The sequence below is a fragment of the Mesoplodon bidens genome (genome assembly GCF_964165515.1).
Source record: "Mesoplodon bidens genome assembly, chromosome: 3".
Classification (NCBI taxonomy): Eukaryota; Metazoa; Chordata; class Mammalia; order Artiodactyla; family Ziphiidae; genus Mesoplodon; species Mesoplodon bidens.
The window spans coordinates 114,946,130-114,959,461 of record NC_138178.1 but is presented as its reverse complement, the minus strand read 5'-3'; the positions used below and the strand labels follow the sequence as shown (position 1 = coordinate 114,959,461).

Genomic DNA, 13,332 nt, shown 5'->3' with positions numbered 1-13,332 from the left:
TTCCTGTAGTCTAAATGCTTAAATGCTAGTAGTTCTCTATTTAGTACCCAGTCTGACAATATGAAAAGGAGGATGGCCTGAGCACGACAAGGGCTAGGATTCAGGCAGCTAATTGAGGTGCCCTCAATTATTCTATGTGCCCTGTCCCAGTCTGTGCCCCTCCTAATTAACACAATAACTGAGACCACACACGTTACTCCTTTATTCAAATATGGACAGAGAAACCAAAAGGGGACAAAAAAGAATACAATTCTCCAATAATGAAGGAGGCTGATTAATGTCATCTTTAGTCTGAAGAGGATTAAAATGGCAGCACTTTTCTATGATTAATTTAAATTGTTAACAGGTTTTTCTATTAAAATACTATACAGTATACGATTGAATCCATTCAGATAAAGGAGTAGTAGAATGGAAAGAAATCCATAATTAAATGAAAGCCACATGTAGTTTATTCTTTGAACCATCATAATGGAAATGTACTGTAAACAAAGTCTTCCAATATATGAGTTCTGTTATTTCCCAGTGCTGTATAGCAAAAACATTTCAAAATATGGCAGACTTTTCTAGTTAGCTTCTCATCCCAGTAAACTATATTTAGTTTTGCCTGTTTTTTACTTGATTAATTTAACTTACTTTACATTTTCTCTTAGTTGCTTCACTAATTTAATATTAACATCTGCTTCCAATAATGCTGTACATACTTCTTTTAGCATAGCATTTAACACCTGCAAATAAATAAATAAAAACTTAAAACGCCCATTGTATCATTTCAACCATACAAAAACAATGATTGACCAGTCATCATATACTACCATAACTTAATATTAATAAAAACAATACTATACCATTGGGGGGAGGAAAGGTTCTCAGTTAGTCTTCAAGAGAGAATCTTATTAAATGTCTAGTCATTTTGTCAAAATAAGACATTTCAGGGAATTCCCTGATGGTCCAGTGGTTAGGACTCTGAGCTTCCACTGCAGGGGGCAGGGGTTCGATCCTTGGTAGGGGAACTAAGATCCCGCAAGCCATGCAGCACGGCCAAAAAAAGGACATTCCATTTCGTTTTATTCAACCAGGTATTAACCGTCACAATTTTATCCCTATGTTAAAAGTAATAATAGTAAAGACGATATACAAGCCAAAACGTTACTACACAATACATGTTGCCACTGAAGTTTTCTATGTCATTGAATTCCTGTTGCTGATATGCAGCAATGTATATTCACAACATCTGCTTAACTGGACTATCATGGAGGAAAATGTGACAAAAGAAAATGACTCAGTCTGACCTAGCAGCCTTACTACTTCCACTCAGAGCAGAGGAACAAAGTTGAAAAGGAAACTATCCCCCATTAATAACTCAATATCATCATATATTTGTTGAGGTGCAAGGCACTGTGGTTAAAAGGTCACAAGCTATAAAATCTCTAAAGAAGATGAGCCCTTAGATGCTCATGGAAATCAGTGTCTACAGATTAGAATGTAAGCTCCATGAGAACAGGAATTTTAGTCTACATTGTTTACTGCTATAGCCCTGGTGCCAGCAAAAATGTTTGCCAAAATGTAGGCCCTCAATTACTTCTTGAATGAATTCTCATCATCAACTTCGGTCATATGTCATATAGCGGCTTATCAGATTTCTCTATCCCTCATTAAAGGGATTGATAAAAATGGAACTGATCTCTCATTAGAGGGATTTCTCCTTGTTAATTCCCTAGTAGCACAGTACCAAGAACAGAGAAACAACTGCCAATTCAAGCAACATCTGTTATTTTACTTCCCACCAACCACTTCTCCCTGGTTTCTTTTTTTTTTTTTTTCCTACCATAAACACAAACAGCATAAGGGTTATGCAACAGGGAAAACTGTTTGGAAAGCTGTTGCTTTATTTGTTCAGAATTTCAAAGGCTAAACAATGGTTTAAATTACGATTTATTACTTAATAATAATTATTAGAAAAAGCCTTGGAATTAGGAAAATTAGAAAAACAAGAATTAGAAAAAAGATTCTAATCCTGGCTCTTCCAATAAATAAACATGTGAAACTGACTTTCCGTTGCTGTTAAATGAGAGGCTGGACTAGCTGAGCTCAAAGATGGTCCCCAAATTATTTAATTCCATTAGCTTATTAAAGTGTTGATATCAAATTCTATCTTAGAATTTTTTTATACCTCCAAGTTAGAAAGTACTTTTTATCTATTATTTCATTTGATCCTTAAAATCATCTTGAAAGGTAAATGCTATTTTCTCATTTTATACATTAAGAAATCTGAAGCTGACTTGCTCAAATCTCTACCATTTGTTTAATGGGATGCTAAACAAGGTCTTCTAAAACCAACTTCAGTACTTTCCCATTGGTACCACAAAATACAGAGTTTACTATAATCTTCTTTTTTCAGTTGACAAACCATTAAGATACAATGTGTGGAGAAAAAAATGGGAGAAAGAAATACCTTAAACTTAAAATAATAAAACCTGGACGAAAAGTATTTCAGATACCATATAAGGAGTCAGCTTACAAAATTTCCAAAATAACTGAATGAGGATTACAGAGGGAATGAATCAAAGTAGTCAAGATGGAAATACTAGCCTTTTATAAGAATGCTAAATAAAAGTCAAGGAGAAAAGGTCAGATACATGCATGCCTAGCCAAGAAGCAGGATACTAAAGTTTTAGGCCTATGTCAAGAGAGAAAGCAAAAGTATATTTCCAGGTCTAAGCCATTTTCAAAATATAAAAGGTATATCATTATTACATGTAAGTTAAGGTGGTTTTTGTTTTGTTTCTTGGTGGGTAATTCATTACTGAAAGTTGAAATTAAGACAGTTGATTTCTCAATAAAAAATGCTATCTAGTGTATCCATTTCTGGGTTTTATCTACTGGTATTTACATAGAGATTACTAATCATCCATCTCCAATGCTAGTGATGATGTACAATCACATGTATTTTACATATTTTACATACCTCTTCATTGATAATGGTGGCATTGCTCAATGAGCGTAATGCTGATGTTATTTTTCTTCCAAGGTCTGCTAGTACCATCCTGAAGACTTTAAGGTGTGATTACAAGGAACTCTAGGAAGGAAAAAAATTAAAACATCTATAAACAATCAACACCAGTTCCCATAACTGAAGACTTCTAAAGAAGAATAAGTTCAAATTAAAGTACTCTAGTGTTTAGATACTGTAACTTCAACTTCTATAGCCTCAACCTGCATCTTCAATACTGTCAGGCCCAGAAGCTGAAGCTACCACTTGGTTATGATGCCTTATATTTGAATACCTAACTGGAATATTCTGTATGAATCAGCAAATTTAACATGTCAGATAATATGCTTTGAAGAAATGATGACATCTCAAATTAAATGTATTCATTTTGGACATACTTGTAAATATGAATAACTGACTGATGTGTTACGTACATTTTTAAATGAAAAAAAGGGTGAGAAAGACAAAGAAAGAAAAAGGTGAAATCTCCACCCAGGAATATTGTCTAATTAAAGGACAACTATTTTGATTTATGCCCTAAGTGAAAAAAAAAAGTTTTAAAATTAGTAAATCACTTAACTTTTCATGAACATTGCATTATCTCATTTCATTCTTCTAAAAACTAAGGAAGGAGGTGTATTATTAAAAGGCTGTTCTTGATTCCCCAACTCTAAAACAAGATAACCTCTAAGGCCCCTTCCAGCTCTAAAATGTTACGGTTTTATAAAATAGGTAGATATACCTATTACACGTAAGTCAGGATGCAAGGACTCGTGGGTGGTAAGCAAGCAAATATGACTGGTAATTCCTGCCCTCAAGTTGCTTACCTACTAGCTAGCAAGACAAGGCACATGAATAAGCAGCAAAATAAAGTGAACCTAGGAATTCCTCTGCCTGACTGCCTTCTAACTGGGACATAGGCTTTCTTCTGCCTTCAGACTCAAATTGAAACATCAGCTCTTCCTGGGTCTCAAGCCTGTCAGACTGCTGACTAGAAATACACCATCAGCTTAGCTTTCCTGGGTCTCCAGCTTGCCAAGTCACCCTGTGGATCTTAGGACTCATCAGCCTCCATGATCATGTGAGCCAATTCCTTATAACACATCTCTTTTTATGTGTGTGTGTGTGTGTGTGTCTGTGTGTGTGTACACACACATATCCGATTGGTTCTGTTTCTGTGGAGAACCTTGACTAACACCAGAAAAGTAGTAGTCAAACTAGCAATAAAATTTTATGGTCAACTGCCAATGATTATTTCTGTAAAAATTCAAAGGAAAAAAAATAAGCTCAAGTAGACTGAACAGGCCTTATTGAGAAGGCTGAACATGAATTTGATCCTGAAATAGGGTAGTAGTTGGATAGGTGGAGAAAAGGACAAAAGGGAGTTTGAAGAAGGTGAAATGGCATAAGCAGAAATGGAGACATGGAAGAGCCTCGGACATATTCATATCTTATGTATACATTTTACTTATAGATTATTGAGTACTATTTTGAAGACAGTAAATAAAACATTCTCATCAGGACAGAGGGCCACATAGTTAGAAGGAAATACAGGTTGTAAAGGGCTCTGAAAACCAGGTTAAGAAATATAAGCAATACTGGCAGAAAAGTTCAGTGTTCAAAACAGCTGTTTTGGTAACTCTTCCAAGCTAATTGGTCTAATTTAGTCAACCAAGATTACCTAGACTAGATCCTATCTATAGAGTAAACAGCAGATTAAAAATAATAGAAACAGGAGGACAAAAGAGCTGACTCATTCAACATAGAGAAAGTGGAAAGATGAGGGGAGTTAAAAGAAGCAGGAAGGGAAAAGGCACTCAAGGACCTATCACTGGCAAAGAGATATTCCAGGTTGAGCTCTACATTAAACACTACACTTCCATTCAGGTAAAATTTGGTAAATTATAACCTAAAAACTTACTACCAATACCTGATGGAACTGAAAAAATGTACTTACCATAATTTTCTGTTTTTTACAATTTTATGGTTATGTAAGCTGGAAGAGCAATCACTTCGTAGAAAAAATCCAGAACTTTTAACTTCTTATCCCATACTCATTATACCAAATTATTATTGCATAAGTAAATATTCTTCAGGTAAGAGATAAGATTCAGTTATCTGATAGATGTTTCAGTTTATCTCCTTTACCATTGCATTACCAGAAGTAATATAATCCTAATTATGACACCACAATTAGCTTTTTTAGAGATCATGTCATAAACAGATCATCCTCCATTTTATTTATTTTCTCATCCTCCATTTTAAAAAGCTACACTAGTTAACTCTTATCTTCCCATGTTAACTGGCTCTTTTAAATTAAAAATTAAAAAAATTCTGTGAAGTTTTCCAATACGGTTTTCCTACTTATTGGTAGCATATTTTAAAATATATTTGCCTGATTACAAAAACCTACACTTGAGTAGGGGAATAATATCTAATAATACCTTTTATTAATACAGTGTTTCCTCTGTAATTTCCAAGGATGTGTTTCTGAAAACTCTGGTATTAAAATTCCGTTCAGGGCTTCCCTGGTGGCGCAGTGGTTGAGAGTCTGCCTGCCGATGCAGGGGACACGGGTTTGTGCCCCGCTCCAGGAAGATCCCACATGCCGTGGAGCGGCTGGGCCCGTGAGCCATGGCCTCTGAGCCTGTGCGTCCGGAGCCTGTGCTCCGCAACGGGAGAGGCCACAGCAGTGAGAGGCCCGCGTATCGCAAAAAAAAAAAAAATTCCGTTCAAAACCTCAACGACTTTCCATTTCACGCAGAGGTAAAGTCCTCAGAATGGACTATAAGGCACTCACCCTCCCCTGAGGATTCTGTTACTTGCTGCTGTTGCTACACATTTCCACCTCAGGGCCTTAGTACCAGCTGGCATGCTCATACTCTGGTTAACTATATGGCTCCCTCCCTCATCTCTGTCGGACTGCTGTTGTCCAGATGCAACTTCTCAATGAGGCCTTCCCTCATCACTTGTTTAAAACTGCAGCCTCGGGCTTCCCTGGTGGCGCAGTGGTTGAGAGTCTGCCTGCCGATGCAGGGGATACGGGTTCGTGCCCTAATCCCGGAAGATCCCACATGCCACGGAGCGGCTGGGCCCGTGAGCCATGGCCGCTGAGCCTGCGCGTCCGGAGCCTGTGCTCCGCAGCGGGAGAGGCCACGGCAGTGAGAGGCCCGCGTACCGCAAAACAAAAAACAAAAACTGCAGCCTCCCTTCTCTTCATTTTCTCTCATTGTTTTCTTACCAACTAACATGATTTACTTACAGCTAACCCCTGAACAAAGGGAGGTTAGTGGCACCGACCCCTTCCACAGAAAATCCACGCACTGCTATCTGTGCCTCAAAAACAAAGAAACGGACTCACCCAAAGGCAGGAAGCTGAAACAGTTTGGATAGAATTGACTCAAATCCTAGTTCTTATGATTCCACATATTGTGATCTCTAATTGAACACAAACTTATCCCCACACTTAAGTTAAAAGTCTGTAAAATGAAAATACACGTACTATATTGAAAAAAATCTGCACATAAGTCTACCCACGTAGTTCAAACCCTTGTCGTCAAGGGTCAACTGTATATTATTTGCAGTCTAGCTCCCTCAACTGAAACGTAAGTTGCATGAGGGCAGGGATTTTTGCCTCTTTTGCTCTCTTCTGTGGCTCAATGCTTTATTTATCTTCAGCCTATGTAGTAAGCCTTTAGTAAAAATGAACCTTATGGATGAATGATGTATTTAAGACCTTAGGGAAAAAGCAAGACTAGGGAACCAAAGTCATGAAAGGCCTTACAAGTATCTCTCAAAAGACCACTAAAATAAACCAATGAAGATAACATGACAAATCAAAAAAAATCAATGACCTAGATAACTGATATTGTACAATTAGTATTCATTTGCCTTATTTATTATAACTTTTCAGAATTTCCAACAAGATTCTTAAAAATTAACTTCGCCTTGTTCTAATATGCTAATATATAATATACTAATATACTAAAATACAATATACTAATATACTAAATACAAAATATCTTTTTTAATGTTAATAGCTAACTCTATATCTCAAATTGGAATAATTTACTGTTTAAGCACCCTCACTCAAAATTCTCTCTGCTAACTGAAAAGTTTTATAGAAGTAATTATGTGTATACCTGTACTAGAGTTTCACAAAAGAAGAATCTCTACTTAGATGGGGCTGTTGGAAAGGTAAGGGATTACTATAGTACTTCATATAGTTTAACATCTATTATCTCATTCCACCCTCACAACAATTTTACAGTATAAGCAGGTGAAGGAATGGAACAGCCATTCCCTACAAAAAAAGCATAATGACTTCCTACAGTGCCTTGGATACAGAGCCTTAGGTCCTAGGGTATGAATGATGGATGCTTTAGACCATACAGTTGAATACACCTGCTGGTGAACTCCTGGGATGAATTTTGCTGCTATACTACAAGAAAGGAAATCATATTTTGAAAGCAAAGATGCACATTCCTCTTCATGCAAGAGTAATAATTGCAATGTCCAGAAAGAACTGATAAGTACCACTGCAATCAGGACATGCAAGGACTGATCTTGGCCCATCACATGTTCTTCTAACAGGAGTCTGGCTAACAGTTGGATTGTGAGGTGATGGAAACAGTCTCAAGTTTGGGGTGCCCTAAATAAGGCAAGCACAGGGCCAAGTATCATACTTACCTGCTGCAGTGTGAAGTACTGGAAAGAGCATGGGCTTTGGAGTCTGACAGACTTGGATTCAAATCCCAGCTCTGTTACATACTGGCTGGGTTACTTTGGGCAAGTTACTTAATCTCCCTGAGCCTCACTTTCCTCACCTGCAAAATGGAGATAATACCATTATCAAGGTAGTTACCCTGAAAGGTTGTTGTGAGGATTAAATGAGACAATATGTATAAAACTGCCTGCAAGTACACAGTATATTATCTATTATTTTCCTTCCTTTCTTGAATGATATCAATTGGCTCTCCTTATAACTTTAACTGAAGTGTGAGTAAACTGGAAATTTTCTGAACTCTACTAAAGTGACTGTCCCACTACCCAGGAATCACTCCCCCAGAATATTTAACATTTAGTGTGAACGTGTACCTGGTAATTATTCAATAGAAGCTGGAGTGTCCAAACAGCCACTTTTTTCTACATAAGCAATTAAAAATAATCCTGCCAGAACCTTGCCCGATCTGAGATTATACAAACAGATCCTAACGATTAGAGATTCCAAATCTTATTATAATGAAAATGCCTATTAAAGAGTTCTTCTAAGCCCTAGTCAATGACTAACTTATTGGATCAATATTAGACTAAAGAACTAAATATACAAATATACTATTATTAGTAAATGTCTTTAGAAAAATGACTTCTATATTATACACTTTTCTATAAACTAGTCAATAGCCCAAACCAATACTTGCTTTCCTGACTAAAAAAATATATATATATATATGTGTGTGTGTGTGTGTATATATTCTTTTTAATTCTGCATAGCATATGTATTCATAGTCTAGAACCACAGAAAAGTAAACTATTTAACAAGTGGACTATTGGTATTTTATTTGGTAAAATGATTATATCTGAATAACTAATATAACGTTAATGACTTTAAATTTAGGAATATTTTTTCATTCTGAATATACTTAGTCCTCTAAAGAAATAATTCACTTTTATGTTTTGTGATTACAAGAGGATACATGTTTGTTATAAAAATTCAAACATTACAGAAACATTAAAGGTAGAAATATAATTCCCCTAACCCTACCCCCTCTTTTGTCCCTGATAACCACCAATAATACTTTGGAATACATTCCTATAGATTTTATTTTTTATGCATATAATTTAGGCAAATTTTCATAAGAATTATGGTTTGGGGGAATGAAGAGGAAAGAAGAAATGAGGGAAAATCTTTTGTAAATATGCTTGCTAATGCTAAAAATATGCTTATATGCAAAAGCCAGATTACAAAACTGCATATATTGTATTTTGTATAAACTAATATCCAAAAAATGGCATTAGCCACGAAGGAAATGTAAATCAAAGGCACAATCAGACACCACTTGACCCACACTGAAATAGCTATAATAACAACTGTTGGTGAGAACATGGAGAAATCAGACCCTCATACACTGCTGGTGAGAATGTAAAATGGTACAGCCCTTTGGAAGTCTGGCAATTCCTCAAAATTTTAAATGCAGAGTTACTATATGACCCAGCAATTCCACTCCTAGGTACATATGAGAAAAAGGAAGACACACATTCACAACTGTACTTGAATGGTCATTAGCAATATTATTCATACTAGCCAAAAAGTGAAAAAAAAGCCAAATATCCCTCAACTGATGAGTGGACAAATAAAATGTGGTATACCCACCAAATGGAATATTATTTGATAATAAAAAGAGATGAAGTACTGACACATGCTGCAACATGGATGAATCTTGAAAGCATTATGCTAAATGAAAGAAACCAGTGACAAAAGAATATACATGATTCTACTTATATGAAATGTCCAGAAGAGAAAAATCCGGAAAGAAAGAAAGTGGATTAATAGTTGCTTAGGGCCTGGGAAACGGGGGAAAATGAGTGAGGGCTTCCCTGGTGGCACAGTGGTTGAGAGTCCGCCTGCCGATGCAGGGGACACGTGTTCGTGTCCCAGTCCGGGAAGATCCCACATGCCGCGGAGCGGCTGGGACCGTGAGCCATGGCCGCTGAGCCTGTGCGTCCGGAGCCTGTGCTTCGCAACGGGAGAGGCCACAACAGTGAGAGGCCCGTGTACCGCAAAAAAAAAAAAAAAAAATGAGGAGTGAGTGTTAGTGGGTATGGGGTTTCTTCATGGAGTGATGAAAATGTTCTAAAATTGATGGTGGTGATGGTTGTACGCTCTGCAAATACACTAAAGACCACTGAATTGTACCCTTTAGGTGAGCTGTATGGTATGTTAACTTTATTTCAGTAAAACTTTTAGAAAATAATAATATTTGTCATCTCTGGATGGTGAATAACTAGTAATTTTTATTTTCTAATTTATATCTTTTTGCAATTTTCAAGTTTTTGGTAATGACTAAGAGTATTATTTTTTGTTAAGGGGAAAATTAATTATTTTTCAAAATGCTCTGTGAGAATTAGAATGATATTATACTAGAGGTTGAGACGGAGTTGTGACTTTTATTCATTTTAGTCACTCATTAAACACCTACTATGTGCTCCAGGAATTGTACCAGCATGAGAAAAGTTCTAACTCCAAATCAATAAATTACATCAAGTTAACAAAGACAAGACTCCTCTGTTAATTTCAGAAGATAAATTATGCATCATACCACCACTGACTTCCCTGCCTTATTTTGCACCAAAGCAGTATCAGGAAATATTCTCTTTATTAAAATGATTCTGTTTTTGAATTTAAAACTCATTTTAATATTAAAAGGTATACCAAAAATTCAATAAGCAACAATGCATAATAACTCAAAAACACTGGGAATCAATTCCTTAAGATATTTTTTGGCTCTCAAGTCATTCATAAAAAGAATCTTTATGTAAACTGTTACCAAGAGGAAAATTAAAACAAAATCAGAAGAATTCCTTGGAAATAGTTTGCCTTGAAGTTGAAAAGAACGCAGACTGAAAATATGGATGAGGAGGGATGAGGCATATGCTCAAGCGATGGGTAATTTCAGTGACATTCAGCTAACACCTGTCAGCTAAAAATTAAATACTCAATCAGAATCTCTAGGGGTGGTAACATCACAAGATTATGGGGGAAGTGGCCTCATCTAAATTCATGATTAGAAGAGCAAAACAAGCCATCTACATTTTGAAACACTTCACTGGCTATACTGATGTGCAGCCAGGGTTAATAATCACTGCATGAAGCAACACTCCTCAAGAGAAACAAGAGAATGAAAAACCTGTTCTATAATTTAAAAATTAGAGACAATTTAGCAAATGCATTGAAGGGAGAGCAAGGAGACTACATACACTAAGCATACTCCAAAAGTCTATTCAAGAGATGTGGGCTTGAAGAACATGAGGGGAAGGGGCTCAAGCCAAGGGCTAACCATAAAGCAGAATTTATAGGACCTAATGACCAAATGGTTATGGAGAATGAAGGAGAAACAGAGGCAAAAATGACTCTAAGGCCTCTAGTGTGACTAACCAGGTGGCTAGTGATGCCATTAACCAATGAATGGAAGGCAAAAAGAGAAGCTGGTTTGAAAGTTAAAGAGTTAATAGAGAAAAGATTCAAGGGGCTTTAAAGGTTATTTGTAATGTTCTTCTACTAGGTTGGATATTGAGTGTTCATTTTATTATCCTTTTAAAAACTGAACAAACAAATATCACAAAATTCAACGAAAACATGGGGCTAAAACTCAAAGATACACTAGGAATCCCTGCTTTTATGCACTTTTGTGCATAGGACGTATGTCATTTAAAAAGGGAAAAAAAGGAAGGTGGAGAGAGTGAGTTTGGTTTTAGACCTATTGAATATGCAGAAACTAAAGAACTATTTCATGAAACAGAGGCTAGAGAAAAAGATGTGGAAATGGTTGGCATACAAGGATAATACCATGGAAGTAGATGAGAGCTCTCAAGGAGAGCATTTGGGTTAGAGCCATGGTGAAGGGCCAACCAAAAGGAGAGAGTCAACTAAGACTAAGAATAATCAGAAGGATAGAAGCTTTTACTAATTCCCTTTCCTTCTCCGAAGGCATTCAGAAGCAAATCAATTGAAAACAAAAGCTACCACTTAATGGGTATCTTACTGTATTCCAGTGGCAGGTCCAGAATTTCTAGACAGGTAGAGTTACAGGAGTAATCTCTTTGAAGGAGGGCTTGAAGATGTTTTTGCACAGTACTTCATATTCGGTTGGAAAATACTAATTGATCAGATCAAAAAATCAAAGGAAAGAGGTTTGAGGGAAATATTTCCCCTCCCCTTTGGCACCACCACTGCTGTATTCTAGGCACTGTACCAAACACCTTACCTAATCTTTCATCCTCATACTAAGCTTATTAGGTAGATGAGGAAACTGAGGCTAGATCAGAATAACAACTTGCTCAGGGTCACAAATCTCCTAAGTAGCACATCTGTGTTCCCATAGCTCTCATGGCTCTTTATGCCTTACTAGAATTTCTCATTACTCATCTTGGTGTAATGTATATTTATGTGCCTCTCTCTCACCGTACTGTTAGCTCTTCAATGCCAGTGTTCATGTCATTAATTTCTGTATCACTATAGCTAAGTATGAGTAAATATTTTGTTGAATGAAGCATATGAAAGAACTAGGTGATAAGAGTATCCAGAACGCCAATAGGCGAAAGAGCTTCAAGAAATGGTTAGCAGCACCAAATGCTACGGAAAGAGCCATCAGTATACCTTAAGTCATCAATGGCACTGAACTGGTATCCCTTATTCATTTTTGAAAGCCTACTATAGGCGGAACAATGTGTTAATTAGGCACAAGTTAACATGAAAAAGTAAAATCTGGTACAAGTCAAAAGATTTTCGGAGAAGTAGCCACATCTAAATCCTTGATCACGACAGCAAAACAAAGTCAAGCCTGCAATTGCTTACGTTTAATTTGGTTCGGGTAAATCTGAAGACAATTTTAAAAGGGTCACAGCGCATCTTTTAATAAAACTTCTGATGGGAGACACGAGATGAAAAAGGGCCAGCGCACCTCCGTCTCGGTGACGACAGCCGGTGGCCAAGGACGCCGACTAGGAAGTCTAGTCCCCAGTGTCTAGCCCCCTAAGCAGGGTTAGGGCTGCCCCTAGCTGCTAGTCGGTAGTGTTGAGCGGGAAAAAGCAGACACTTACCGCAAAAGGCACCGCTACAGCCGTGACCCAAACGGGCCGGGGATTCCTTCGCGAAGCCCCACGCCGTGGGAGGAAAACAACGAAAGCGGGGATCAGACAGACAGGTGCTACCCCACATAAACTAGGGTCCCAGCGCCCAGCACCGCGACGCCAACTCCCACCAGCTGGAAGACCGATGACTGCCACCGAACCTTCCGCCCAATGTGGTAACGTCACTATTCAGCGTAGTCCAGCCTTTCATGAAGAGGATACACTTCCGCTTCCGGGTCACCCGCCGCGTTCCTTCAGTGCGTTTACCGAAAGGGTTTATTGAGATGTTTCTTTGCTTTGGCTTTTGACATTCGTTTTCTATCGCTCAATAACTGCGGCATTAAAGTTAGTATTAAGATAGGAAGCTCTCTAGGGATGCGATCTCAGGAAAGAAGTCCAAACTCCAGGCGCCACCTTAAGAAAAAATGACTTGGCTGAGCATCACCAGCTAAGGGAGACGGGGGTGTAGGGATATCTGCGTGTAGGAATTCCCG

The 13,332-nt window shown here is 37.5% G+C and overlaps 1 protein-coding gene across 1 annotated transcript in view; it reads right to left on the bottom strand.

The window, feature by feature from the left end:
• SRP54 (signal recognition particle 54) overlaps positions 1-12,987 on the bottom strand; it is a 42,108-nt gene extending 29,121 nt beyond the window's left edge. Inside the window, exons 1-3 of the mRNA XM_081229710.1 lie at positions 12,809-12,987; positions 2,966-3,076; positions 634-725 (exon numbers count right to left, since the gene is read on the bottom strand). Coding sequence (XP_081085836.1) covers positions 634-725; positions 2,966-3,043 — 170 coding nt within the window. The 5' untranslated portion in view covers positions 3,044-3,076; positions 12,809-12,987. The remainder of the gene's footprint in view (positions 1-633; positions 726-2,965; positions 3,077-12,808) is intronic.
• Between the last annotated feature and the right edge of the window lie 345 nt (positions 12,988-13,332).